This window comes from Vulpes lagopus, chromosome 13 (assembly GCF_018345385.1).
Source record: "Vulpes lagopus strain Blue_001 chromosome 13, ASM1834538v1, whole genome shotgun sequence".
NCBI classification, from domain to species: Eukaryota; Metazoa; Chordata; class Mammalia; order Carnivora; family Canidae; genus Vulpes; species Vulpes lagopus.
The window spans coordinates 59,267,641-59,294,630 of record NC_054836.1 but is presented as its reverse complement, the minus strand read 5'-3'; the positions used below and the strand labels follow the sequence as shown (position 1 = coordinate 59,294,630).

The 26,990-nt window shown below is 40.2% G+C and overlaps 1 protein-coding gene across 3 annotated transcripts in view; it reads left to right on the top strand.

Annotated features, from left to right (window-relative positions):
• The window catches only part of FAM3C (FAM3 metabolism regulating signaling molecule C), a 51,086-nt gene that overhangs the window by 16,146 nt on the left and 7,950 nt on the right, over nucleotides 1-26,990 (top strand). For all 3 annotated transcript variants that reach the window (XM_041727856.1, XM_041727857.1, XM_041727858.1), the window contains exons 4-8: nucleotides 7,385-7,414; nucleotides 8,774-8,897; nucleotides 19,007-19,065; nucleotides 20,232-20,282; nucleotides 22,529-22,613. In XM_041727856.1, the coding sequence (XP_041583790.1) occupies nucleotides 7,385-7,414; nucleotides 8,774-8,897; nucleotides 19,007-19,065; nucleotides 20,232-20,282; nucleotides 22,529-22,613 (349 nt within the window). The remainder of the gene's footprint in view (nucleotides 1-7,384; nucleotides 7,415-8,773; nucleotides 8,898-19,006; nucleotides 19,066-20,231; nucleotides 20,283-22,528; nucleotides 22,614-26,990) is intronic.

The window sequence follows — 26,990 nt, the reverse complement described above, 5'->3', positions numbered from 1 at the left end:
CTAGCCCCGGTTAGCAAGTGGAGTCATAATAATGTATTTTAAATACCAGCCACAAAAATCCATCTTCCTTTCTTACCGTTATTTCCTCCTTCACCATTTTTCTCCTTACCGATTTATTTAATGCCGTATTATAAACATACCATTGTAACTTCCTTAACTCGGCCTTTTAACAAAATTCTTGAGTTAATAAGTTAACTTCTGAAATGTTTGAATAAGCTTTGGCTGAATGAAGCATTAAGGTATTAAAAAGTGACGCATGAAAAGTGAGAACATGAAACCTAGACACAGTATTTTGACCCATGGGACAGAAATCGGATGGAACAACCTTGAGATCTCCGGAGCAGTGAGTTTTGCTTTCCACGAATTAGTATTTGGAAGGGATCCCAAGACCTCATTCACTTCTTCTCACATGTAGTTTCAAGACTGGCTTACACCGGCGGTCCTCAAAGGAATCCCCCTGGAATCTGGGCGTGCAGATTGGGATCCAGGGTCTGGGAGGGAGCCTGAGAGTCCGCGTTTCTAACAAACTCCCAGGTGATGCACACGTTTCTACTCCCCACATACTGAGTATCGAGGTTTAGACAATTCTGATGTGTAATCATCAATTTCTGTCTAGACGTTTTCAGGTGATTCTTCTTGCAGGAACTGCCTTAATAACTAGCCTTTATATTGCACTGAATTCTTTTATACTCCCGAGTAGTATCAACCCACTGATCTTCTATCTGGTCGAGTTCTCTTTCATGCCAGTGATTTCTCAAACAAACTGCAGTCAGATTCTTTCAGGCCATCCTTTTTATAAGTTTTCATCTTCTCCAGTTATGGAATTCCCCCCTTTCAACCATTCCACTCAACGTCCTGGCCACTTTCCTCCTGAACCATCTGGTTTTCAGCATCCGTTTTTCTTTTCTTAATTTTTTTTTTTTAAGATTTTATTTATTCATGAGAGAGGCAGAGACCCAGGCAGAGGGAGAGCAGGTTCCCCGTGGGGAGCCCGATGGGGGACTCGATCCCAGGACCCTGGGGCCACGCCCTGAGCCAAAGGCAGATGCTCAACCCCTGAGCCCCCCCCAGGTGTCTCTTCAGCATCCATTTTAAAACCAAGTATCAAAAAAAATAAATAAAATAAAATAAAATAAAATAAAATAAAATAAAATAAAATAAGATAAGATAAAAAAATAAAATAAAATAAAATAAAATAAAATAAAATAAAATAAAATAAAATAAAATAAAATAAATAAAACCAAGTATCCTGGGTGGTCAGTGTTTGACTCTTGATTTTGGCTCAGGTCATGATCTCAGGGTTGTGAGATCGAGCCCCCTGTTGGGTTCTGTACTGGGCCCAGAGTCTGCTTATATTTCTTTCTCTCCCTCTGCCCTTCCCCGTAAAGAAAAAAAAAAAAGTGTCCGGGATCCAGCCTAGTGTAGACCTTACAAAGTAAGGGACGTTTGACTTCTACCTACTTCTGGTACTACGCCGGGGCCAGCGTGGTGTCCTTTGAGAGTACAGCCGGTTGCCAGTGGGATAATGGAACAGGAGAACGGTGCAGGCGTTGAGGACGCGCTCACTGTCCTGGGGGAGCAACGTGTATGGGCAGGTCAGCCCCGAAAGGTTGATGGTGAGGGGCGATTACGGGATAGTAGCTTGAGTCGGAAGCAAGTGGAGTATTTTTTTCTCTTTTGAAGAATATAGAGACTCACTTGTCTGTAGCCTCTGAGCAAAGATTTGGGGAATTACGAGCCCCTGGGACGAGACTGAGCCAACAGGAAAAGCAGGGTCCTTGGTAGAAGGAGACGATGGGGCCCTTGGTACACGTAGAATGACGACTTTGGGAGAGGCCGGTGTCTGCAGAGAGAAGGGCCTGGGTGGAGCCGCAGCCCGCGCTCGCCCTGGTTGGGGCCGCGTGGGAACGGCTCAGGGATGTTCCGGGCCGGGTTGTCCTCCCCGGTGGCTGAGCGGCGCTCTTAACGCTCGTGGGCTTTGGTGGCCCTGACCACGCACAGTGGGGCCCGGCCCTGCGTCGGGGCACCTCCAGGCCGCGCCGGCCTCTGCCAGCCACCGGCCACCTGTTCCCTGCCCCTGCCCGCTCGGCCCTCGCTCGCCGGCCCGTCCGCACAGCGTCTTAGACTCGCCGCCCGCCCGGCTGTGCTGGCCCCCGGCCCCGGCCCCGGCCCCGGCCCCGGCCCCGGCCCCGGCCCCTGCCGATGCCCCTCGCTCTCCAGGAGCGCGTGTACCTTCCCCTTGTATTCGTTCCCCTTACGAGGGAACGAGCCCTGGGCGGCCACACCTCGGTGCCTCGCGGGGCTCTGGTGCGCGCCGACCGGGCGAGAGCGAATGTAGGAGGCTGCGGACTAGGGCTACTGGGGTTCACCCGAAGCCGCGTGAGTTGAAGAGCCACCGGTAGTCAGCCAGGAGCAAACGCCCAGCCACGTTAGGGTTATGGTCTCTTAATTTTCGTGTTGATTGATCCCAGTGTTGGGAATCCGCAAAGCTCTGTTGCTTTTAGTTACTGATGTACACGCTCGTAGGGCTCATGGCCTACGTTGTTGTCCTCACTGAAGTCGTGCTCCGTATCCGCAGACCTTAGTGGACTCCAGTTTGTTGCATTGGTGAAGATTTAATTTGTTTGCTATATTTTAATTCTCATTTCCGAATAATTGAGCAAAGATGGATATAGTTGTCTTTGCCGCTGCTTAGCCTCTAACTCAATTTATTCATTCATTCATTCATTCATTCATTCATTTATTTGCCTCTAACTCAATTTACCAAAAGCGTGATAAGTTGAACTCTACATTAGAATTACTTCTATAATTAGTACATTAGGTGAACTATATAGTTCTGCTGGTGATGAATTTTTCCCTTTTTCCTACTTGTTGATATATTAGCTTACTTTTAGATTCTATACATTTAGATTTTAGACTGATTATATACTACTGTTGTAGAAAACAAAATGAACTTATTTCTAGAATAGAAAAATGAAAGATTTTGCCCACAGTTAGATGAAATTGCTAAAATACATTGTGATTTTTTTAAAAACAAGTTTCTCAGCACAACTTTTTGAGATGATTGTAGATGCACATGCATCTGTGAGAAGTAGTATGGAAAGGTCCCGTGTACCCTTTACACCGGCGTTTCCTCGTAGGGGTAACATCTTGCAAAAAACCATCTACATCTTACAAAACCATCACAACCAGGATATCAATGTGGATATAATCTGTGAGTTTTAGTTATGATTGCATTTTAACACAGTATTAGTTTTCAGTGTGGATACTCAGCAACTGGTGAACGTACTAAACACAATCTGAATTATTTTTGCATATTTGGCTGCAGTAAGTACTTACTGTTCTGTTGAGTGGATTTATTTTTAGCCTTTCGGCTTTATACCATTGAAAGAGAATATACTTACATTACTTGACATTATTAAAAACTAGAGTATGAAATAGCTCTTATTTCTGTTACTTGGTTTGTTGAACGGCGTTCATCGATGAAACCCAAGTCTGAAAAAAAAAATTCCAAGTGAAAAAAAGAAATTCCAAGTGAATTCATTTTCTCAACTCAATATAAGAATAGATAATAATGATCAAGGCATTAACCTTTTCCTTGAGGAAGGTGAATGTTCTAATTCTATCTGATGTTACTTTTTTCATAGATACTAGAGACCTTTGTTTTTCAGTCACTCTAAATGATTTTTTAAAAATTGTTCAGTGATTATCTAAGCCATAAAAACAACTGGTGATTTGAAAATTGAACTCAGTAAATATAAAAGATTCAGCAAAGATAGGTTATATCTAAATCATACCAAAGCACATTTTATCTTGATGCAATTAAATCTTGAGTAATTCATGATAATTTTTCCACAGTAAAAATAAAATGATGCCTGGCAGTTAATTTTCTTAGAATAAAAAATTTAAAAACTTAAAAAAATACCAACCGAATCAAAAATGTTTATTATTGCTCCTTAAAGTGAAAAGTTGTATGTATATAGAAATAAATTAAGAATTAAAGAAGTTAGTTGGAGGAAGACAAGTTGCAGGGAAGGAGGGATTTTTGCTGATATGCTGTGCCCATACTGTATGTGTGGGAAAATCCTGTTTTATTTGTGAAAATTTACCTATTTGGCTTCCAGGTGTAAATCCTCTCAGAATTGAGGGCTTAGTAGAGGGCTTTTGGTTTTAATAAACATTAAATAAAAATGAGTATTCATCTCGTCTGGAAAGAAAGTCTTTCCAAGAGTTTTCTTGTTTGTTGTTGATGATGATGATGCTTAAAGATTGTTTATTTATTGAGAGAGAGCATTCAGGCGGGGGAGGCGCAGAGGGACAGAGAGAATCTCAAGTGGACTCTCAGCTAAGTGTGGAGTCCTCCGTGGGGCTCCATCTCACGACCTGGGGTCATGCATACCTTGAGCTGAAATCAAAGAGTTGGATACTGAACTGACTGAGCCACCCAGTCTCCCTTGTTTGTTTGTTTTTAAAGCTTTAGTGTCTTCTCTCCTTATTCTTATACAAAGTAAATGGAGGTGATGTTATGTATTTAAAAGCCTGATGATTCAGAAACTGGTTTTCCCAAATCCTATCCCAGTAACATTTTTTGAATTGAATAGCATTTACCATTTTTTTTTAAGCCTCTTAAGTTTTACAAGCAAACTAGTTTGACCATGCTATAGGCTCCTACCTGGCTTTGCCTCTACCTCCCTTTGCTCAGCCACACTCCTCTCTGACCATTAGCTGATTATTGATGTGTCTAAGAGTCCCTCATCGGCCCCCTGACTAAATCCTCTCTCTGGTGGCCTCATCTTTTGTGAACTGTCCTGTTTATGTCTTCATCCCAGATCTCACTTAGAGCTGGCTTTTAGATCTTCCTGCTTGGATCTTCTCCAAGTATCTAAAATTCACAGGTCCAGCGTAGAACTCCTCACCCATCCCCAGCCCCTATCTCCTCACTAGATTATGGGCATCTGAGTACAGGCACGGTGTTTTTGTTCATTGGTTCATGGGAATGAATAAGTGAAGGCTTCTAAAGCCAAAGGTAAACTTGATTCCAAGAGGTAAACCTGACTCCTCCCTTTCCATTGACCCTGCGTCTAGTCCATTCCCGGTCCCATCAGTGTTGCTTCCTTAGATGTTCTGAACTGGTTTCAGACCCACACCCTTTCCTCCAGCTGCTACCTCCTTTTGTTTTTTGACCTGGATTGCTTTAGCAGCATCCTTGCCTTGTGGACTCCCTGTTTTGAGTCTTGAACCCTCAGAGGGGTTATTCTAAAAGCTCCCTATTCTGGCTTCGTGCTCTTGAGCAGTTTTTATGCATGTGATCAGAAGACCACAGACATTTCCCATTTTGCAAGGCAATATGAGTTTGGGCGCTAGATATGACCTTGAAAACTAGCTCTGCCAGTGATTAATTGTGACTTGGAACAAATCAAATCAGTAAACCTCTCAGTTCCCAGTTGCTCTTTGAAACAGGGGTGATGATTAAATCAGTAATGCATGTAAGATTACTTGATAGTGTACCCAGCATGTGTGAATGAGCTGTATTATATCACCTCCGTTCTGATCCCATTGTCTTCTCCATACCTTGTTACCAAATTCCTGATTTGAACAATGTTTTTCTGTACATAACAGCTGCGTCTGATGGTCTGTGTTTGTTCAGGGCAAAGTGATGTTGAGAAGGTCTGGTGTGTATGCTGCTAATCACTCCTCGGGCTTTCATTTTCTCATTTACAAAAGTGAGAGCATTGGACCAGATGATCTCTAGAATTGATGTTTCCCTTTTATAACATGATTAAGGAAATTAAAAGAATGAGCCCAGTAGTCCCAGCACTCTGATTTACTAAGTGGTCATTCTTTTGTTTCCGTCAAGTTTTTGTTGTTATCCATGAATATTTTTCGTACTTATAGATAAAGCTTGTTTTTTTTTTTGCTTATATTTCATGCAGTAGACTTTCTTCATGTTACTCCATTGCCTTTATGACAATATTGCATAATATTCGAGTATTTTATAGAGTTCATGAGACTTCACTTACTTGGTCATTTTCCTCTTTTTAAACATTTGCATACTATTTTTCAACTTTAACTTTCGGTTCTCCAGTTTGAGTTCTGGACTTACAGGAAATTCTCAATTATCTAAAATAGAACAGAACTAAAAACCCGGTGACTATTTATAGTCCAACAGCTGGCAAACTTATTAGCCAAATCAGGAAATGGCTACCCACAACACTGTCAGTGATCTGAACTGTAATCCCCTAGGCTGGGGTCAGATGTTAGTGCTTTTATTAAGCTGTCCGTGTAGATGGCCAGGTTGAGATCTGCATTGAAGTTAAGATTCGATCATAAGATTCTGGCTTCCTTGAACTGATAAATTATAAAAGTCTTTGTAATTGACCTTATGATTTTTTATTACACTCAATACATTTCTGTTTTAGAGAAATTAAACTCCTCACCACTGTCATCCCTCTTGTATCCCCCCCAATCTCCTAGCCTAACCACCAAGATACGTTTATTTATAATCTCCAGGACTTTATATGCATGTGTACACAGCGCCGTATAGCAGCATCAACTTTGAAACATCATAATAGTCACCGAATATATATTTAAAGTGATTTAAAATTTGAAATAGTGCATGAAATCGGTTGTATGTGAAATCTAAAAAGGACAAACTCAGAGAAACAGTAAAATAGATACCAGGGGTTGAGGAGGTAGGTACGGGGAAGACTTTGCTCATAGGGTCTAGATCCCCAGTTATAAGATTAACAAGTCTTGGGGATCTAATGTAACATGGCGATTGTAGCTGATAATACTGTATCGTATACTTGAATGTTGATTAGAGAGTAGATCTTAAATGTTCTCACCACAAAAAAGAAATGGTAACTATGTGGTGGGGTGGCAGTGGTAGCTAATACTATTCTGGTTATCATTTTGCAATTTAATAGTTGTATCAAGTCAACATGTTATACACCTAAACTTACACAATGTTATATATCAACTATGTCTCAAGAAGGCTGGAAACATTGAAAAATAAGTATAAAAAGAAATTAAATTTGTAGAGTATCTTTCTGATTGAGATTTATTAATGAAATAAAAAAAACTAGATAATAATAATAAAAAAATAAAAACTAGAAATAAATATAAAACGTAAAGAATAAAATGTTCTACCGGTAATAAAATGCTACCTCCCATAATTATGTAATTGTTTATAGTGAGTTTTGTAGCCTAAAGTTTGCACTTTTTCTCTAGAGCCATATTCTGGGTTTTTTTATTGTATAGTATTTATAGGCCTATTAGTTCCAAATATTTTTAATGTTTAAGTTTCAAATACATTTAAAAAAGTAGATACTTGTCAGTAGCTTTATTCCTTCTAACAAAGATAACCTTTTCTTGTTTTTCCTAGCAAGGTCAGCATTGGACACAGCTGCCCGTTGTAAGTATTTCATCTCAATATTTTGCAGATGGTTTATTCTATTTTATCTTAGGCATATGAGCACTTATATTCAAACAATGGAGAGTTTTCAACATGCGCAAAATTGATTTAGGACTTTTTAAGGTAAAAGGATGCTCTTTGACTGGACAGGTCAATATTCTTGGTATATAACAGTATTCATAATGGATATTTTGTTTTGGCTTCAGTAGTGTAAGTACAGAACATGTGTAAAAGAAGAATTCCTTGTGAAAACTAGACTGTGAGCAGATATTCAGTGATGTGTTAGGCTTTTTACTCATTCTAGAGTTAACCATGTGCTGTGTGCATATGGACTAGAAATGTAAAATAGCAATTTAAAACCTCTGCCATCCTGAATTTTTTTTTAAAAAGATGTATGTACTTATTTTAGAGAAAGAGAGAGAGTGAGAGCGAGCATGAGCAGGAGGGCGAGAGGGAGAAGGAAAGAGAATCTTAAGTGGGCTCCGGGCTGAGCGCAGAGCCCTACGCAGGGCTCGATCTCACGGCCCTGAGATCAGGACTTGAACTGAAACCAAGAGTCTGTCGCTGCCACCCTGGCGCCCCTCCTCCATCCTGAATTTTGAAAATAAACTTAAAAATAATTAGAAGGTAGATGGTTGAGGGATGGGCCAAATAGGTGAAGGGGGGGTAGGAGAAGTAAGCTCCCAGTTTAAAAATTAACAAGTAGGGGATCCCTGGGTGGCGCAGCGGTTTGGCGCCTGCCTTTGGCCCAGGGCGCGATCCTGGAGACCCGGGATCGAATCCCACATCGGGCTCCCGGTGCATGGAGCCTGCTTCTCCCTCCACCTGTGTCTCTGCCTCTCTCTCTCTCTCTGTGACTATCATAAATAAATAAATAAATAAATAAATAAATAAATAAATAAGTAAAAATTAACAAGTAATAGGAATAAAAGCTATCACATAAAGAATATAATCGGTTGTGTTAAAAAAAAATAATTGGTTGTGTTTTAATAGTGTTGCATGGTGACACTTGTGGTGAGCATAGCGTAACAACACGGAGAGTCGTTGAATCACTGCGTTACACACCTGGATCTAATGTAACATTGTTTACTAAAAAACTGAAAAATAAAATAGAATATATATGTATATATATAGCCTCATCAAAATCAACTACTTGATCCATTTATGTCAATTATTAGCTTGTTTCCTAGGAGGTTCTGTGTTTGGTTTATTTTGAGGTTCTATGAAACCCTCGGGGAAAAAGGCAAGTGTTTTGAGATATATATATATATTGGTGTTTTTACATAATGCTCTTTCTGGTTTACGGTACGAAACTGATTATAGAGTCTACTAATATTTTTTAAAAATTTCTCCCCAAAGCTACAAAACCTCCCAGATATAAATGTGGAATCTCAAAAGCTTGCCCTGAGAAGCATTTTGCTTTTAAAATGGCAAGTGGAGCAGCCAATGTGGTGGGACCCAAAATCTGCCTGGAAGACAATGTGTAAGTATTTGTCAGTTTGGAAGTATATGGTGTGCTATTAAATTATAGCAAATTGACCCTGAGTTTTAATGGATCTTTTGAAAATGTATTGGGCATGTTTTATTAAAAAAGAGTGATCTCAGTTTTCATTACTCAGTTATTTTCTCCCACGCATTTAAAGAGCCTTACAATTCTGAAATTTCACATTAGAGTGACCGAAGAGCACAGCACTTATCCAGCTTCGCGAATCCTCCTGGTGTGTGATATCCCACCTGGTAGCCGTGGACCCGTGCGGCGATTTAATTCTGATTCTTAAATAATAGGAGAGACGTTAATTCATGTAAGTTAATTGAAACTGATAGTTCCGTTCTTCGGTCACACCAGCGCGTTTCCCGTGCCCAGTAGCTGCCCGTGGCTGTGCCCGCCCAGCCGAGCACCGCGGGTGTGCCTGCCGTTGCACGAAGTCCCATCGACAGCAGCGCCCTAGGTAATGATGCTTTACCCTGCAGACAGCTCGTTCTCGGTGTCTCCGCACTGCTTGGTGACCTGTGCAGTGATCGAGCAGGAGCCTCCCCCTGCTGTGCTGCGGAACCGTTTGCCACGAAGCCGAGTGGTTTTCTATCCCGAGATGCTCTGCCAAGGACAGTTTTTTTTTAAGATTTTATTTATTTATTCATGGGAGACACAGAGAGAGAGAGAGGCAGAGACCCAGGCAGAGGGAGAAGCAGGCTCCATGCAGGGAGCCCAACATGGGACTCGATTGTGGGACCCCAGGACCACGCCCTGGGCCGAAGGCAGGTGCTAAACTGCTGAGCCACCCAGGGATCCCCCCAAGGACAATTTTTGAGGTTGCAGCCTCCTCCTACCCTGGGCTATCACGTGGACGTGCGATTGGTGTCTGGAGGTCGCAAGCCGCACCTTTAGTCGGTTGCCTTTCATGTGCTCTGCCCCGGAAAATCAGACGCAGGAGCTGTGCAGGCAGCAGGTGTGATGAAAGGCGCCGGGGGTGGTGACATGAGATGGGGCTAAGGGCCGGGCCAGGACGAGCTGACGGGCCCTGAGCGCAGAGGGGCGAGATCGTTTTCTGAGTGAGGAAGTCACCGAAGGGTTTCAGATTCAGGCATGTTGTGATTTCATTTATGTCGAAAAAAATCATCGGATGTTTAAAATGATGAGAGGAGCAGGATAGAAGCGTTGGAAGGCCGCCGCCAGTTGCTGCCAAGGCGCCTCGACGCTGCCCCTCTCCACGGTCCCAACGGGTTGTTTCATGTGCCTTCACTAAATGTAGGAGTGGATACTAGAAATATGTGAGTAGAAATTTCAGTATTTTCCCGCACATGCTCTGAGTACATGCACCCTCGTTTTGGCAACTGCCGGCCCACATCAGTGCTTGTCAGCGGGTGGGACCTTGCTCCCCGGGCACGCTGACCGAGGGCCACCGGCATGTAGTGTCCCAGCTGTCGTGGCACAACTTAGAAGAGCTAGGATGCTCCTGTGCGTCCCCCCGCGGAGGGCAGCCCTTCCACGGGAGTTAGCGGGCCCATAATGTCGTCGTAGATGGAGTTTGAGAAACCCCAATACGGACAAAAGATGATGGTTAAGATTAGGGTGGTGGTTATGGTTTTAAGGACAGATCAGATGCCTCGAGGTATATCGTGCCAGACTAATGTGGATTTCAAACCTCTCATTAGTTTGGGATAGAAAATCCTGGGAAAAAAGAAAAAAAAGAAAAAAAATCCTGGGTATACACATCAAGTGTCACACAGTGTGGGAACTGTGGCTTCTTTTTATTTTGCATTAGAGCACCCACTGGAATTTACCTATGTTCAACACATGCCTTTTCTTGTAGGCACGTGTGCGCTTGCTTTCCGTTTATATGCACTTGCTATTAGGGTGATACTTCACCTTTTATTATAATCTTAATGTTTGGTATAGGAACATATGGCAAACTATTTTGAGGGATTTATTCATTTATTACAGTATCTTTGACTCTGAGGGTCAAGAGGTAAAGGAGAGTGTACAAGTACTTGTAGAACCATTTAAAATGTAACCATTTGGGCAGCCCCAGGGGCTCAGTGGTTTAGCGTGGTCTTCAGCCCAGGGCGTGATCCTGGAGACCCGGGATCGAGTCCCCCGTTGGGCTCCCTGCATGGAGCCTGCTTCTCCCTCTGCCTCTGTCTCTGCCTCTGTCTCGGTTTCTCTCTCTGTGTGTGTGTGTCTCTCATGAATAAATAAATAAAAATCTTTGAAAAAATGTAACCATTTAAAAATATAAAGACCACTGTAAGCTTATAAATAATAAAACCAGAAAAAACAGGCAGTTGGCTAGATTTGTCCCACGGGCTATCGTTTGTGAAACCCTGCTCCACACGAGTCGTTTGAAGATGTTGGTAGTTAATACGTGTGGCGAGCGGCGCAGGTATTTGAAACAAAACTTCGATCAAAGACGTATTACATAATCTGTCTAGAGTATGTGACATTTAGGTTTTTGTCTGGAGGTGTGGCAGGGTCGTGAGGGAACCTTCATATTCACGAAAGATCAAACATTTCACTTGTGTTCATGAGACTGGTTCATGATACGTTTAAAAATGTGGAGTAGTTTGTCGTTTGCTGGTTACAGGTTTCCTTGCTGGAAATCCAGGTTTTAAACACCGATTAGCTGCTGCCCTCTTGTGGGAAGCCTGTGCCACGGGGCCTCCGGGTTGCCTTTCGGTCCCTGAGGAGCCTCCGTGAGGCCTTAAGGATTAGAGCCGTGGTCTTAGGGAACGGGCTCCCGTAGCTGTTGCTTGAGGCATTAATGACGGAGCTCGCTAACGTAGGAGCAGAGCGATGCGCTCTGAAGCTCCCCTCTTTGGAGTAGTAGCACTTGAGTTGGTTTCCTAACAGGTCACCTTCCAGAACTACTCTTGAACACACTTGAAAAAAGCCTGTGCTTTATCACGTGTAAATTTTAGAGAAGGATAAGCGAGATGTTGAAGGCAGATAATGCAACCCATATGGGTGGGTAGATGGTCAAACGCTACTGAGCTTCAAAGTCAGATTTTTATCCTTTTCCTCTTTTAGTGGACCTTCGAAAACAGGTGTTTTTTTTTTTTTGACTCTTTATTTGGAAATAATTATAGAAATCACAGGCAGTTGAAAAGACCGTACAGAGGAGCCCTGTGCGCTCTGTACCTGGTTTCCCCTTGACTCTCTCTTTCAGAGAACGACACCAAAGCCAGGAAATTGGCGTTGGAACAATGTGTGTGTGTGTGGTTCTGTGTCATTTTATCACATGTGTGGAGACATGTAGCCCGTCCAGCAGTTGGGATGCAAAATCATTGTGTCACCGCAAAGATCTTTCACACTACCCCGTCACTGGTCACCCCTGCCATCCCTGACCCCGGGCAGCCACCCACCCGTTTCCATCATTTCTATCATTTTGATGTTTTGAGAATGTTAGATACACAGAATCATGCAACATATGACCCATATGAGATTGGCTTTTTTCACCCAGCATCTCAGCATAATGCTCTTGAAATACTGATGCCTAATCATTGCTGCTTTCTTTTTCTTTTTTTTTCTTTTATTTTTTTGGCTGAGTAAACAGTCTGTGTTATGGCTATACCACACTTTATCCATCATCTGTTGTCCTCAACCAGACAGTTTGGTTGTTTCCAGTTTTTAGCTGCTAACCAATAAAACTGCTGTGAGCAGCCGTGTACAGGTTTTTGTATGGACCTACGTCTGTATTTCTCCGCAGTAAAATCCTCGGGCATCCTGGGTTGTGTGGTAAGCATGTGTTTAATTTTGTAAGAAACCTGCCAAACATTTTCCAGCGTGACCGTGCCGTCTTACATTTCTACCAGCAACATATGAGAGATCCAGTTTCTCCGTGTATGTGTCAGAGCTTGGCGATGGTATCGTTTTTTTGTTTTAGCTGTTCAGATGTGCGGTGATACAACATTTTATTGCTTGCGATGTTGAACGTCTTTTAGTGTGGGTCTGGTTCTTTTGTTTGTTTGTAGATTTCAAAGATTTTCCTCTGCATGATCTTCTAAAATCTCTATAGTTTTATGTTTCATATTTAAATCCATGATTCATCCCACGTTAATTTTTGAATAAAGTATGAGACATAGGTTGAGGTTTAGTTTTGGCCTGTGAGTATCCAGTTGCTTCAACACCACTTGTTGGAATGACTGTCCTCCCTCCATCAAATTGCTTTTGCTCTTTTGTTAAAAAAATAAGTTGGCTATACTTCCAACTGGTGCATTTTTTGGTTCCACTTGGCTTTGGGTTCTCTATTCATTCCATTGATCTGTCCACTAATACCACATGTTCTTGATTATACTAGTTATGGAGTAAGTCTTCAAATGGGGGTAGAATGAGTCCTCCCCCCCCCCTTTTTTTTTTTTCAGAATTAGCTACTCTAGTTTTTTTTTTGCCTTTCCATACATTTTAGATAACCTTGCCTCCATCTCCAGAAAAATATTCCTGGGATTTTATTAGGAATTGTGTGAAATCTGTATATTAATTTAGAGAGAATTGGCCATCTTTACTGTTCAGTTGATGAATATGGCTCTTTTCTTCTCTCTCTTTATATATTCTTCATGATTTTTCCTTAACCTTTGTGGGTTTCAGCTTATAGGTCCTCTACGTGCTTTATTAGATTTATACCTAAGTATCCCCTGTTTTTTTGAGCAATTGTAGGTGACATTGTATTTTTAGTTTCAGTTTTTATACTGTTAGTACATAGCCACACAATTGATTTTTGTGTGTTGGTCTTGTATCTTATAACTCTGCTAAATTAATTTATTACTCCTAGGAGTTTTTTTGTTTTGTTTTTGTAAATTCCTTGAGATTATCTGTACAAACATGTCCTCTGCAGATAAAGACAGCTTTGTTTTTTCCTTTCCAATTTTTGTTCCTTTATTTCCTTCTCTTGCCTTACCGAGTTGGCTAGGATGTCCAATACTGTGTTGAATAGTAATGATGAGAATGGACGCCCTTGACTTGTGCCTGATCTTATGGGGAAAGTGTTTTCCTTCACCATCCAGTAGGATGTTAGGTGTAGATTTTTGTAGATGTTCTTCATCAAGTTGAGGAAGTTCTCTATTACTAGTTTCCTGAGACTTTTCATCGTGCGCGTTGAATTTTGTCAAACGGATGTTCTGTATTGAGATGATCATGTGATTTTTCTTAAACCTGTTAATACAGTGGATTACAGTAACTGTTCAAATATTAAAACAACCATGTGTCTGTAGGCTAAACCTGACTCGGTCATGGTTTATGACTTTCTTTTTAATATAATGCTGAATTCTATTTACTAATGTTTTGTTCAGGATGATTTTTGATTATACACTGATGAGGCCTATTGGTTTGTAGTTTTCTCGTGAAGCCTTAATTCTGGTTTTGGTATTTTTATAATATTGACTTTATAAAATAAAGTTGGAGGTATTTTGTCTTCTGAAAGAGTTTGTGTAGAAGTACTGTTAATTCTTTTTTTAAACATTTGGTAGGCATCTCCAGTGAAACTGTCTAGGCTTGGAGATTTTCTGGTGAGGTAAGTTTATAAACTATGAATTCAGTATCTTTAATAGTTACAGGACTACCTAAGTGATCTGTTCCATAATGGATGAGTCGTGTTAGTTTGTACTTCTTGAGGAATTGGTCTAATTAATCAGTTATCAAATTTACATGTGTAAATTGTTCATAATATTCCTTTATCCTTTTGATGTCTGTAGGTCTATAGTGATAACCCATTTCCCTCTTGATATTGGTGATTTGTGTCTTCTCTTTTCTTCTCTGTCAGTCTTACTAAAGGTTTGTTGATTTTACTGACCTTTTTAAAGAGCCAGCTTTTTGTTTAATTGATTTCTGTTTTTCTTTTCTTCTGCTTACTTTAGGTTTATGGCATTTTTTTAAGTTTATTTTTTAACTTAAGTACTTAATGCTATAAATTCCTCTCTCAGTACTCTTTTAGCTGTGCCTCACACATTTTAATCAGTTGTATTTTTGTTCATTTCAGTGTGTTTTTAAATTTCCCTTCTGATCTCCTCTTTGACCCATGGATTATTGAGAAGTATATTGTTTAGTTTCCAAGTGTTTGGAGATTTTCCTATTATCCTTCTGTTACTGATTTCGTTGTGGTTGGAGAATAATATACTTGGTGTGATTTCAATTCTTTTAAAAAGGTTGAGGTTTATTATCATACCTCATGACATGGTCTGCCCTTAGTGTTTGCTCCATGGACACTTGAAAAGGATGTGTATTCTGCTGTTGTTGGGTGGAATGTTTTTTAAATGTCAGTTAGACCTTGTTGTCTATTATGGTTGTTGAGTTCTTTTGTACATTTGGTAATTTTCTGTCTATCAGTTGTTGAGAGGGGGCTGTTGACATAACCAGCTGTGATCGTACATTTGTCTGTTTCTCCTGTCAGTTCTATCTGGTTTTGATTCACATGGTTTGTACTTCAGTTACTTGATCTGCACACATTTAGGTTTACTCCATCTTGCTGAAGTGACCCTTTGATCATTATTGTGTAATCTCCCTCTTGTAACTTTCTTTGCTCTGAAGTCTATTTAATCGGTGTTAATATAGCTCCTCCTACTTCCTTTTGTTTAAACAGCTTTATTGAGATCTAATTCACATGCCATATAATTCACTCATTTAACATATACAGTCAGTGGTTTTTAGTATGTCCACAGATATGTGCAACCATCTCTACAGTCAGTTGTGGAACATTTTTAGATCTCAAAAGGAAATTGTGTCCTTTAGCTGTTGCCCTACTACCCCATTCCCATCCCATTCCACTCCCTTCTCCCCCGCCCCTCCCCCCCAACCAGCCCAAAGTAACCACTATTTTACTTTCTCTAGACGTTTGCCTATTTTGGACATATCATATATAAGGTGTTATGTAGTATGTAGGGGTTCTTTGTCATCAGCTTCTTCACTTAGTATAGTGTTTTCAAAGTTCATCCGTGTAGCATGTATCAGTACTTCATTCCTTTTCCTGACAGAGTAATCCTCCATTGAGATAGATCCCATTTTGTTTATTTACTCGTCAGTTGATGGACATTTGGTTTGTTTCCACTTTTTGGCTATTATGAATAATGTTCCTATAAACACTTGTGTATAGGTTTTGTATGGACATGTTTTTGTTTTTCTTGTATACATACTTAGGAGTGGATTTGGGTTCATATAGTAATTCTGTGTATAGCTACCTGAGGAGCTGCCGGATTATTTTCTGAAGTGGCTGCATCAATTTATATTTCAACAGCAGTGTATGAGGGTTCCAGTTTTTCCACGTAACACTTGTTATTTCACTTATTGGTGACAGCCATCCTAGTGGGTGTTGAGTGGTATCTCATTGTGGTTTTAATTTGCATTTCACTGATGGTTAATGATATTTAACATCTTTTCATTTGCTTATTGGCTATTTGTGTATCTTCTTCAGAGAAATGTCTATTCAAATCCTGCCCATTTTTAAATTGGATTGTTTCTTTATTATTGAGTAGTAATCCTGTGTTCTTCTGATTGTTTACAGGATTTATCTCTTTCTACTCTTTTACTTTTCACCTACGTATGTCATTATATTTAAAGTGAGTTTCCTGACCTGAAACTATAAAACTACTAGAAGAAAATCTAGGGAAAAAAGCTTTGTGACATTGATCTGGGCAATGGGTTTTTTGGATAAGACACCAAAACCAAGACAACAAAAGTAAAAGTAGACAAATGGAATTACATCAAACTAGAAAGCTTTTGCACAGGAAAGGAAACAATCAAGAGAATGGAAAGTCAACCTACTGAATGGGGAAAAAAATTTGCAAACCATGTATGTGATAGATTAATATCCAGAATAGATAAGGAACCTCCTACAACTCTAGCAAAAAAATATAAAATAAAATAACCTGACTAAAAAATGAGTAGAAAGCCTAAACAGACATTTCTCAAAAGAGAAATACAAATGACCAACAGGTATATGAAGAGGTTCTCAATGTCATTAACCACTGGAGAAATGCAAATCAAAGCCACCATAAGATAATCCCCTCACATCACACCTGGTAGAATGACAGTGTTCAGAGAGATGAAAGAGAACAAGTGTTGAAGATGTGGAGACAAGGGAGTCCTTTTACACTGTTGGTGGGCCTATAAATTGATACAGCCGTTATGAAAAACAGTGTGGAGGTTATTCAAAAAATGAGAAATAAAACTATCATATCCAGTAATCCCACTTCTGGGTGTATATCCAAAGGAATTAAAACCAGGATCTTAAAGAACTATCTACTCCCATGTATATTGTAGCATTATTCACAGTAGATAAGATGGAAACAATTTAAATGTCCATCAGTGGGTGAATGGATAAACAAAACGTGGTATATGTGTATATATATGTGTAGTGGGATATGATTGAGCCAACTAAAAGGAAACTGCCATCTGGACAACATGGGTGAACCTGGAAGGTGTTAGGCCAAGTGAAATAAGCCACCTGTAGAAAAACAAATACTACATGATGTCACTTATGTGGAATCTTATATATTCAAATTCATAGAAACAGAGAGTAGAACAGTGGGTACCAGGGGCTTAGGGGAGGAGTAGATGGAGAAGATACAGGTGACTGGGTGCTAAATATTAGTTACACAAGATGATTATAGTCTTGAGATCTAATATGTGATGATTTGACTGTATTACAGTACTTTATTATATACTTGAAACTTGCTAAGAGGGTAGCTCTTAATGCTCTTACTATAAAAACACACAATATTAGTAACTAAGGTGATGGATGTGTTAATTAGTTTGTGATTATTTCACAATGTATATCAAATATACACTTAAATATATACAGATTTTGTAATTAAAGATATACTTTAGTATACCTATATGTTAATATACCTCAATAAAAGAAAGAATGTCTTGTAGACACCACATAGTTGGGTCATATTTTAATCCACTGTGTCCATTTCTGTCTTTATTTGATATGTTTACACTATTTACATTTGTTGTAATTATTGATATGGTAGGGCTTAAGGCCTGCCGTTTTATTATTTTTTGTTCTGTTTTTGTTTTTTCCCCCCATTTTCTTTTACTGGCATCTGTGAGTTCATGAATATTTTTAACAATTTATTTTTGGGGATACCTAGGTGGCTCAGTCCATTAAAACATCTGATTTGGGCTCAGGCCATGATCTCGGGGTTCTTGTTTTGAGTCCCTCATCATGCTCCCCATTTGGTATGGAGTCTGTTTCTCCCTCTCCCTCTGCCCTTCCCCTTTTCCCCCTGACTCATTCTCTCTCTTTCAAATAAATCTTTAAGGAAAAAAAAAATTCTATTTTGATTTATTCATATTGTTTTTTGAGTGTATTTCGTGTATAGCTTTCTTTGGTGGTTGCTCTTGATGTTATTCATTCATCTGACTCTTTATAAAAGAACTTTACTGACCTTGCATTTTTAGAATTGCAGGTACCTACAATTCTGGTTCAACAAACTGAACCGAAAGAAGCAGATATTCCCCTCATACCTTCTATTTCACAGAATCATAGTGGTCTGTAAGCTGCCACTGGATGGTGATTACCTCAGGTGTAACAGTACAAGTGATGGTGTTTAGATGCAGCAATTAAATGAATACAAGATTCCTTTTTCTGAGTATAGAGGAATTTTACATTGATAATCACTGAGAGAATGTTCACAGGTGAAGTAGGTGAGACTTTTCTTGCTTTCAGATTATAAGAGTCTCACTGCTGTTTCATGTCAGATGGATATCGCAGAAAGTAAAAGAGATGATCAGTTGTTTGATCCTTTGAGAACAGTGCAGACAGTATATGTGCATAATGTCTACATGTTTTACGGATTTTCTAAAATGGTATTTTATAACCTGACACAGAGGAGTAGCTAAAAATAGTCTGACGTTTGGGCCCTGATGTTTTTTAATATATTGATTTGTGAAATCTTACTTAAGGACATTGCTTTAAAATTATTTAATATTAGACCGTCTTCTGTGATGTAGTACAAATCTTTTCATCTCCACTGCAGTTCTTAAACAATCTTGTGTATATATAATATTCTCAACTTTTTTTTTTGGCATAGTTTTATTGGTCTGATACATGTATATGCACAAAATCTAATTCTAAATTTGTCTTGACTTTTCCCTTTCAGTTTAATGAGTGGAGTTAAGAATAATGTTGGAAGAGGGATCAATGTTGCCTTGGTAAATGGTAAGAATAATTATTTTAGCTTACAGATGTGGTCAGTGGATACTCATGTGGCCCAAAGTAAAATGCACTCTGATATCAAGGGATCAGGACAGAAAGTGCTATGCTTGACACTAAAGCCCTCTGTCCAACTTCTTCACATCCTCCTAAAAACTAACTGGAGGTGGAGACTTGGTGTCTACATATTATAGCATGCTTTCTTGAAAGCATCCCACGTGTGTAGTGTGTGGAGAGTTTCCCATGAGGTTGTGAGGATAAAACCAGCCTAACATTAAATTGATGAATTCTGAAGATGTTTGAGTCTAACAATAGAAAGAAAGAATGACATGAGGGTGTGTAAATGACAAAGGGTGATAGACTATGAAAGGAGTAGGGAGAGGATTAAAGGATAAGAATTAATTGTAACTTTTCAGTATTGTCCGCATTTGTTACCCAAGTTCATTAGTGAAAATAAGTTCATCAGATCCTGAAGGTCTCATCAAATCCTGAAGGTCTCAAGTATTCTTGCAGAATCAAATCTGAATATATGAACCCGTGAAATAAGGCCTAACTGCATGCATGCTTGTCTTTTCCTCCTGGTACAATAACCCTGTAAGGCTGTATAGTGCGATGAGGAACCACAGCCACCTTACCCAGTTCACAGTGTAGGAAAGTGTGTTTTATTTCATTCACAACAAAAAATAAGCTTCTGCATTTTTGGTTTCTTTGTTTTCTTAGGTAAAAGGTTCTTTACGTATTTTTCTAATTGATAGCAAAAAAAAAAAATACATTTTAAAAGAGAAGTAAGTGAAAACATTTTAAAAGATCAATTCAAAAAAAAGATCAATTCATCTTTCTATAAAAGGTTTACGTATTTTTTGGTAATTCTTAAATTAGGAACGGTGGTAACATGAAAGGATGAAACCTATCTAACTGAATTTGAGTGGTCTACACTCAGTTGTAAGCTTGGGTTTGTGTGCTCCTGGCTTCAAAGATTCATGAGAAAGTCAAAAATTTTAATTTTTCTAAAAATTACTCTTAGAAATATATTTTAGATTTATACAATTCAGATTTTAAGTCTTAAAATAATTATCTGCTAATAGATCTACATCCATCATTGGATAAGATCACTTGTCATACACGCTGTATATTTCAATTGCATATTCTGACATGAATTCCATCCCTTTCAGGAAAAACAGGAGAAGTATTGGACACCAAGTATTTTGACATGTGGGGAGGAGGTAAGTGTGAATAACTCATAACTGTTCTCTTGCCAGCGCCAACTTACTTTTTAAGCCTCTTCAATATAATGTGACCCATTAATGAGAGATCGATAGTCTATTTGTGTTAGTTCATTTTCTCTTTTCCACTAAACATCAAGCTATATTTAAGTCATTGGTCATATTGCATGTGCTTTGCTTTATTGTAGAAATTTTGTGTGTAATTAAGAGCAATAATATCAAAATTGAGATCTTAAAAATCCAAGTCCTGTTTTCTGCAGGACAACTGATTGAAAGCCTTGGATCCTTTAAGTCATCAACTGAAATTTTGTAAAAAAAAAAAAAAAAAAAGAATAAGTCATTTGGAGAAGGATGTAAGCCATTTAAGCATTTTTGACTTAAATAATCTTTTGCATATGATTTGTTCGTCTCAAATTAAAATATAACTAGGATTAATATTAAAATACATGAATATTTTAGAGAAGGAGTTTTCTTTATAGTTTGGGGCACTTAGAGCAATTCGCAGGTCTCTTCCTCGTGTGGATGTTCCTCGAGGAACAGGTGTGAGTCCATCGCCCACAGACAGAAACAAGGACCTAGCATCTTAAACAAGAGTGTGTCTGGAAAAAATTCCTTCCTCAAATCTGATGCAAGGCCAACACTGATTTATCTTTGGATTCTTTTCTCAGTTGCCAGTTGGGGATATTTATCAGCATGAGGCTGTCCCCTGTACCTCCCCATTTCCATCCCCTTTATATAGTTCCTGGAAGCCAATAGCTGCTGTTCTTGAAATTTTTGTCAAGTTTTCAGACCATTCATTTTTCTTTTTATATTCCTCTTTTTTTAAAAAAAAAAAAATTTTATTAAGTTATTCATGAGAGATACAGAGAGAGAGAGAGAGACAGAGAGAAAGGCAGAGAGAGAGAGGCAGAGAGAGAATGAGAGAGGCAGAAGCAGGCTCCATGCAGTGAGCCCGACGTGGGACTCGATCCGGGGTCTCCAGGATCAGGCCCTGGGCGGAAGGTGGCACTAAACCGCTGGGCCACCCGGGCTGCCCAAGTTTTCAGACCATTCAGCTTTTCTAATATTTCTTCAGCTTGTAATGAGATGCAGCATTTTACTCATTTTTCACATGAGGCTTGGAGGACTTCTCGTGGCGGTCAGACAGCGTAGACTTAAATGCTGCCGTCGCCCTGAGACTGTAGCGGCGTCGGCGGCCCTCCCAGCACCTGTTGCGTGGAAACACTCTCACTCTCGCAGGACCCTTGCGGAAGTCAGCCACGTGACCAGAAGCTCTGTTGCCTCATCACCGGTTGATTAATTAGGCCAAAAGTCTCCTCCAGTGAAGAGCGTTGCAGTTGAGTCCGTCTTTGCGTTGGGAAGGAGGAGACTCATTAGCTGCTCTGTTACGTTTTCTCAGATTTGGAAGTGCTATTCGCCTAAAATAGAATTCAGTTGGGGACAGCTTTGGAATTGTTGCTGTGGAAAGAACCTGAGTAAATTTGAAGTGATCCAGCTCTGCAGTGGTTAGATGTGGGGACGACAGGCAGACCTGACGTCAGAGAGTCCGAGACGTCAAATAATGGGTGGCACGTGCGTGCCTCTGGCATTGCCAGCCCGTGGTCCCCGCAGTGGTCTCTTGTAAGCTCCTGTGCGTCTTGGTTCACCAGGTGAAGCGCACAGAGCCGGGTTTGCCGTAATTAGAGAAGAACCTCCGTTCCTTCCCCCAGGTTACAGTGATTAGACGTGCCCACCGGATCCCTTAAATCAGAGTGTATACGTGTGTGTTTGTGTGCGTGTATATATTTAACTTTTTAAGAATTTACAGAACCTTTTATGAATTAAAGGCTCTGTCTCCTCCTCTTAGATAAGTACCCACACGAACAATTTTACATCCGCTCAGAGACTCCGTGAGCCTTTCTTCTGCCCCCTTCCCCATCCCTGTCAAGTTTCATTCTTCAAATCGTTAAGTCCTACTTTTAATACAGCTTTGCTATGGTTTTTTCCCTTAGCCCCTGCAGTATCAGGACAAAAGACACATAGGATGAAAGGATTGGGAAGTTCTAAGTTGATGATGGGATCCTAGTAAGGGACAAACTTCATTTTTGACCTATTTATAAGATTTGTCTCCTTTTACTGATTACTGATCAGTAAATCATTACTGATTTGCAAATACTTTCTATTTTCATTAATGTGAACTTGTAAAAAATTACCATGACAGCTATTTAGTTATCCCCCAAACCCATCAATCCTTTCTTGTTTTCCAGATGTGGCCCCATTTATTGAGTTTCTCAAGTCCATACAAGATGGAACAATAGTCTTAATGGGAACATATGATGATGGAGCGACCAAGTACGTAAACTTAAAAGTTTATATTATTCTTGGAACTATGATTAATTATAAAAGCAATTCACTTTAAATGAAAAAATTTATAAAATAGAGCCAAGTAATCACATTCCAGATACACACTATAAAATTTTTTATTTGCTTCCTTCTAGTTATCATACATCTCTTGTCATAAAATTAGAGCCACGTACCTGAAGTTTGTTATACTCTTCTGTTTTTAACAACCTTGTTTTCTCTGACATTGCTATTCTTTAGTAGCATTTTTCATGGCCCACCAACAGTTGACCATATGCCCCCCCCATTATTTAAAAGTTCCCTATTATTGCCGCATGTTTTGTATTAGAAATAACATTTCGATAAACAGCCTTTTCCATGGATGTTTTAGCACTTTTGCTTATGTCCTTAGGGTAGGTAAGTTCCTAGAAGTGGAGTTAACTGTGAAAGAGTAAGTGATATGTTGTTCATAATATTTAATACACGGTCATTTAAAACTTTCTTTCTTCAAATTGTCTATGTTGTAAAATTTGGAAAATAGAGAAAAGCACAAAGACGACGACCAGTTATAGTTCATCTACTCAGTGATAACCATTGATAATTTGGTTTCCATCTCCGGTTTTCTTAATACACATATTTTCTTCATCTTAAACATTTGGAGTGCTAGTATTTATAGCGTTTCTTTTACTTATTTATGTGGTGAATATTTTCCCATAACAATAAATAGTTTTCATAACAAAATTGTTCATGTCTGCCTCGTATAGTTCTCAAACATGTGTCATAATTTAAAATTTACTTAATACCTACTGCTGGACCCTCAGGCTATTTCCAAATTTTCATACTTAGCAAAAATGTACTGTCTTAAAAGTTTTTGAACAATCGTCTCTGTTTCCTTAGGACAATTTTATTTTAATTAAAGGATATGTATGTTTTTTTTAAAAAGGATTTTTTAAGTGTACCAATTTAACATGACTCTCAGAAGTTCCAGGACGCTGACTGTTGTTAAGAAGTTTACTAATTCTAAAGATTTTGGAAAGGGATTTTATTAATGTGCCTTTGTTTGGTTACTGGTGAGATTGCATTTCTTTTCACAAGTGTTCTTGGCTCTTTCTCTTGTAAAGTGTCTTTTGACCACTTAGGTTGACTCCTAGGTTGACTCAGCAGAGGACAGACAATGTGTAAGGAAGGGCCCTTGGTTTGTTAAGGATATTAATCATTTCTCATGTAAAAATACCTTATTTTGCATTTATTTTTGTTAATTTCTGGTGCTTTTTGACTTTTACAAGTTTAGACTAATTCTTATTTAGTCGTATTTCATTTTAGTTTTTTTCTACTTCTGTACCTGAGAAGTATTTTCTCATCTCCAAATTGAATACTTAGTTGATTTTCCTCTTCCAGTGATTTTACTGTTTTCATGTATTTTAAAAAATACATTCATTTTTTTCTTCAGTGATTTATAATGCCAATTCTTAAGTATATTTGACTTTGTTTTTAAAAGTTTTGTTCCATTCATCTATTTATTCCTGCCCCAACAAGATACTAGTAAAAATTTTAATAAGTATTTTATAAAAATTAAGTTTACTATCATTCTGGGGTGGCTAAGACCCCCTTTGTAGTGTTTCTCAAATCCTTTCTATGATATTTTATCCAGATGAAAAGTTTGATACTTTTATCAAGAATGAACGCATTCTCTACAGATTTTAATTGAAAAGGCTTGAAGTTCCACCTAGGAATATGGCATGTCTTTCTATTTATTGATTGTTTTTTCCACACATATTTAATGTGTAACTACCTTATTGCAGATTTGCACTAAGAAAACAGTGCTATTTTGTAAATGTTTTAAAGTGAAGTATTTTCTTTGACATGCATTTTACCTGGTTCAGCTAAGGATGTGTTGAATCCACAGATTGGGGGTTAAATAAGACTGGCAAATGGATCCATTGCCGTTTAGCTGGATAGAACTAAACAGGGTAATTAGGCTTTCATTTTCAAAAAAACAAGTAACTCGCTATTTGCTTTTGCTGATAGAATAGGATATTACATGTATAATTTGAGGTTTTAAAATTTTAAAGCACCCTGCTTTTCTGAATAGACACACAGGACCTCTTTTTTGCATCATGTTGTTTCATTATTATATCTTCTTGGCTTCACCCCTGTTTCCCTTCTTCTAATAATAGATTGTGAGCAAATCTAAGAACTAAGGCAAGATGTTTATTCTTTAACTGCTGTTAGTGCCCATCACATATACCAAAAGTAGCTTCAGAAGATGTCCAACCTGTAAGGCAAAATAGAAACCCTAAACTTCGACGTCTTTACACTGGGTCAGTATGTGTTTCGATTTCTGTGCATTTAAACGAATTCAGTTGTCTGCATTTTTCAGTTTGGGGCACACAGATTTGTATTTCGAATGCTTCCTTCATCTAAACACTGGTGAGATAAATTGTGTCATATCCTTTATACAAAAATGGACAAACGGTCATTATAAACGGCCATCGGCATCTATCAAATGTGACAAAATATAAGCGTACACCTTGGCAGGTATCTGGTCATGGAACGTTTGAAAGGACCCCTCAGCTGCGGGAGACGTAGGCTTATAGGGGAACAGAAGCTCTGCTGCGACTGATGCATTGGGGCTTTTCTTTACATAAGGCTGCTCACCTCCTAAGGAGTGGTTTGTTCTCCCACTTATACTCAGGAGAGTTTAGAATATGAAACGGATGCGCCTGCTTTCTCCGCGACAGGGAGCTGGTATGGGCTCCCCGGAGTTACTCGGACTGGTCCCGGTCACTGCTGCCTGCAGTGAGCCCCTTGGCTGTCCTCTGACCCTCTGCGCGTGTCTGGGATTGGCCTCCGTGTGGTCTGGTGGGATGCCAGTCCTCCGGGCCTGTGCTGGGTGAAGAAGTTTGGAGACGGCACCTTGCGTTTCACCTCTTCCGGGGATTCACAGCGCACGGCCCTGAAGTTTGGTCCTTGGGAAACCTCTTTACCTTTGTTTATTCCAGGACTTCTTGATTTTAACAAGGAAGCCCATTTTAATGTATTATTTTTGAAATATAGTTATTTGAGAGCGAGCTAGCAAGCATGCAGGGGGAGGGCCAGAGGGAGAGGGAGGAGGAGAGAAGAGACTCCCCGCGGAGCGTGGAGCCGGACGAGGATCTCAGGATCTCAGGACCTGAGCTGAAGTCAGGAGTCTGACACTTACCCAGCTGCGCCGCCCAGGTGACCCTGGAAACCTGTTCTAGAAACAAAACCACAAACTGTATTGAAGAGAACCTACGTATTGGAGAGGGCAGGCGTCCAACGGTGCCTCCCTTCCAGCCAGAGCCCGCTAAGTCAGTTGGTTGTCGTTCCCCTAAGGCGGGAGGATGATCGCCGAGCGAGCCAGCTGCCTTGCTCCGGTGTCCTGCCTCTGGTCACGGCACGGTGGGCGGGTCGCCTCGGGCTGGGGGCAGGTGGGAGGGCAGGTGGCCCCAGGTGAGGCATCCCGGACGCCTGCTGGGGGCAGAAGTGCACGGAGTGTCGCATATGTGCCACCTCGCAGGGTGCCAGTGGCTCGCCGTTTCTCCGGGTGACACGGCACAGGGCCAGAGCCATCCTCAGGTGAACCCCCTGTTCTCCGCTGGTCCCCCCCCCCCCCCCCCCCCGCCACCTGCCAGACCTCATCGTCTTAGCGGGAACCGTGGATCCGCTCCCCGGGGCAGGTGATGCTCGACGTGTTTGGAACTAAGAAGTAGCATTTCTCCTTCTTTCCCCCTCCCTGCCAGTGCGCAGGGCTCCGTCACCCTCGGCGGCGGTCAGCTTGTGGGTGCGCGCACCCTCCCGGCCGCACCTCTTGGCCCCTGCTTCCCTGCCTGACCGTCGGCTCCTAACGTGAGTGCCCAGTGGCCCGCAGGGCTCCCGAGGCGGCCTGGCCACATCACGGTGCAGTGCGGACGCGAGCTCTTAGGCAGCTCGGAGACACGCTTCTCTAAACATGTGTACAGACTGCTATTGTATTAGTTTTCTTTAAACGGTGACGTCACGTTTTTGGCTCTTGAATTTTTGGTTGAGTTAGATTCTCAGATCGTTGCGTTTGATCTCAGACTTCTTTTTTTTTTTTCTCTTCCCCCCCTCCCTTTTGTTTTTAACCACTGCCAAGTCAGGTCTTCCTCCTCTTTCAGGACTTGATTTTGTCTAATCTAAATGAAGGACTTTATAGTCATTTATCCTTGTTATCCTCGTTAAATTTAATTTTGCTGATTTGGGCCCATTAGGTCATGATTCTGACATTCGTCCTACAAGATTTCCGTGGTCCAGGCTTTGTAGTCTCTCCAAAGTCTCTCTTGTGTCCAAATCGAAGTCATTGATAAAAATGTTCCCCCGGGGCAGCGTGCCACCCTCACCAGGAGC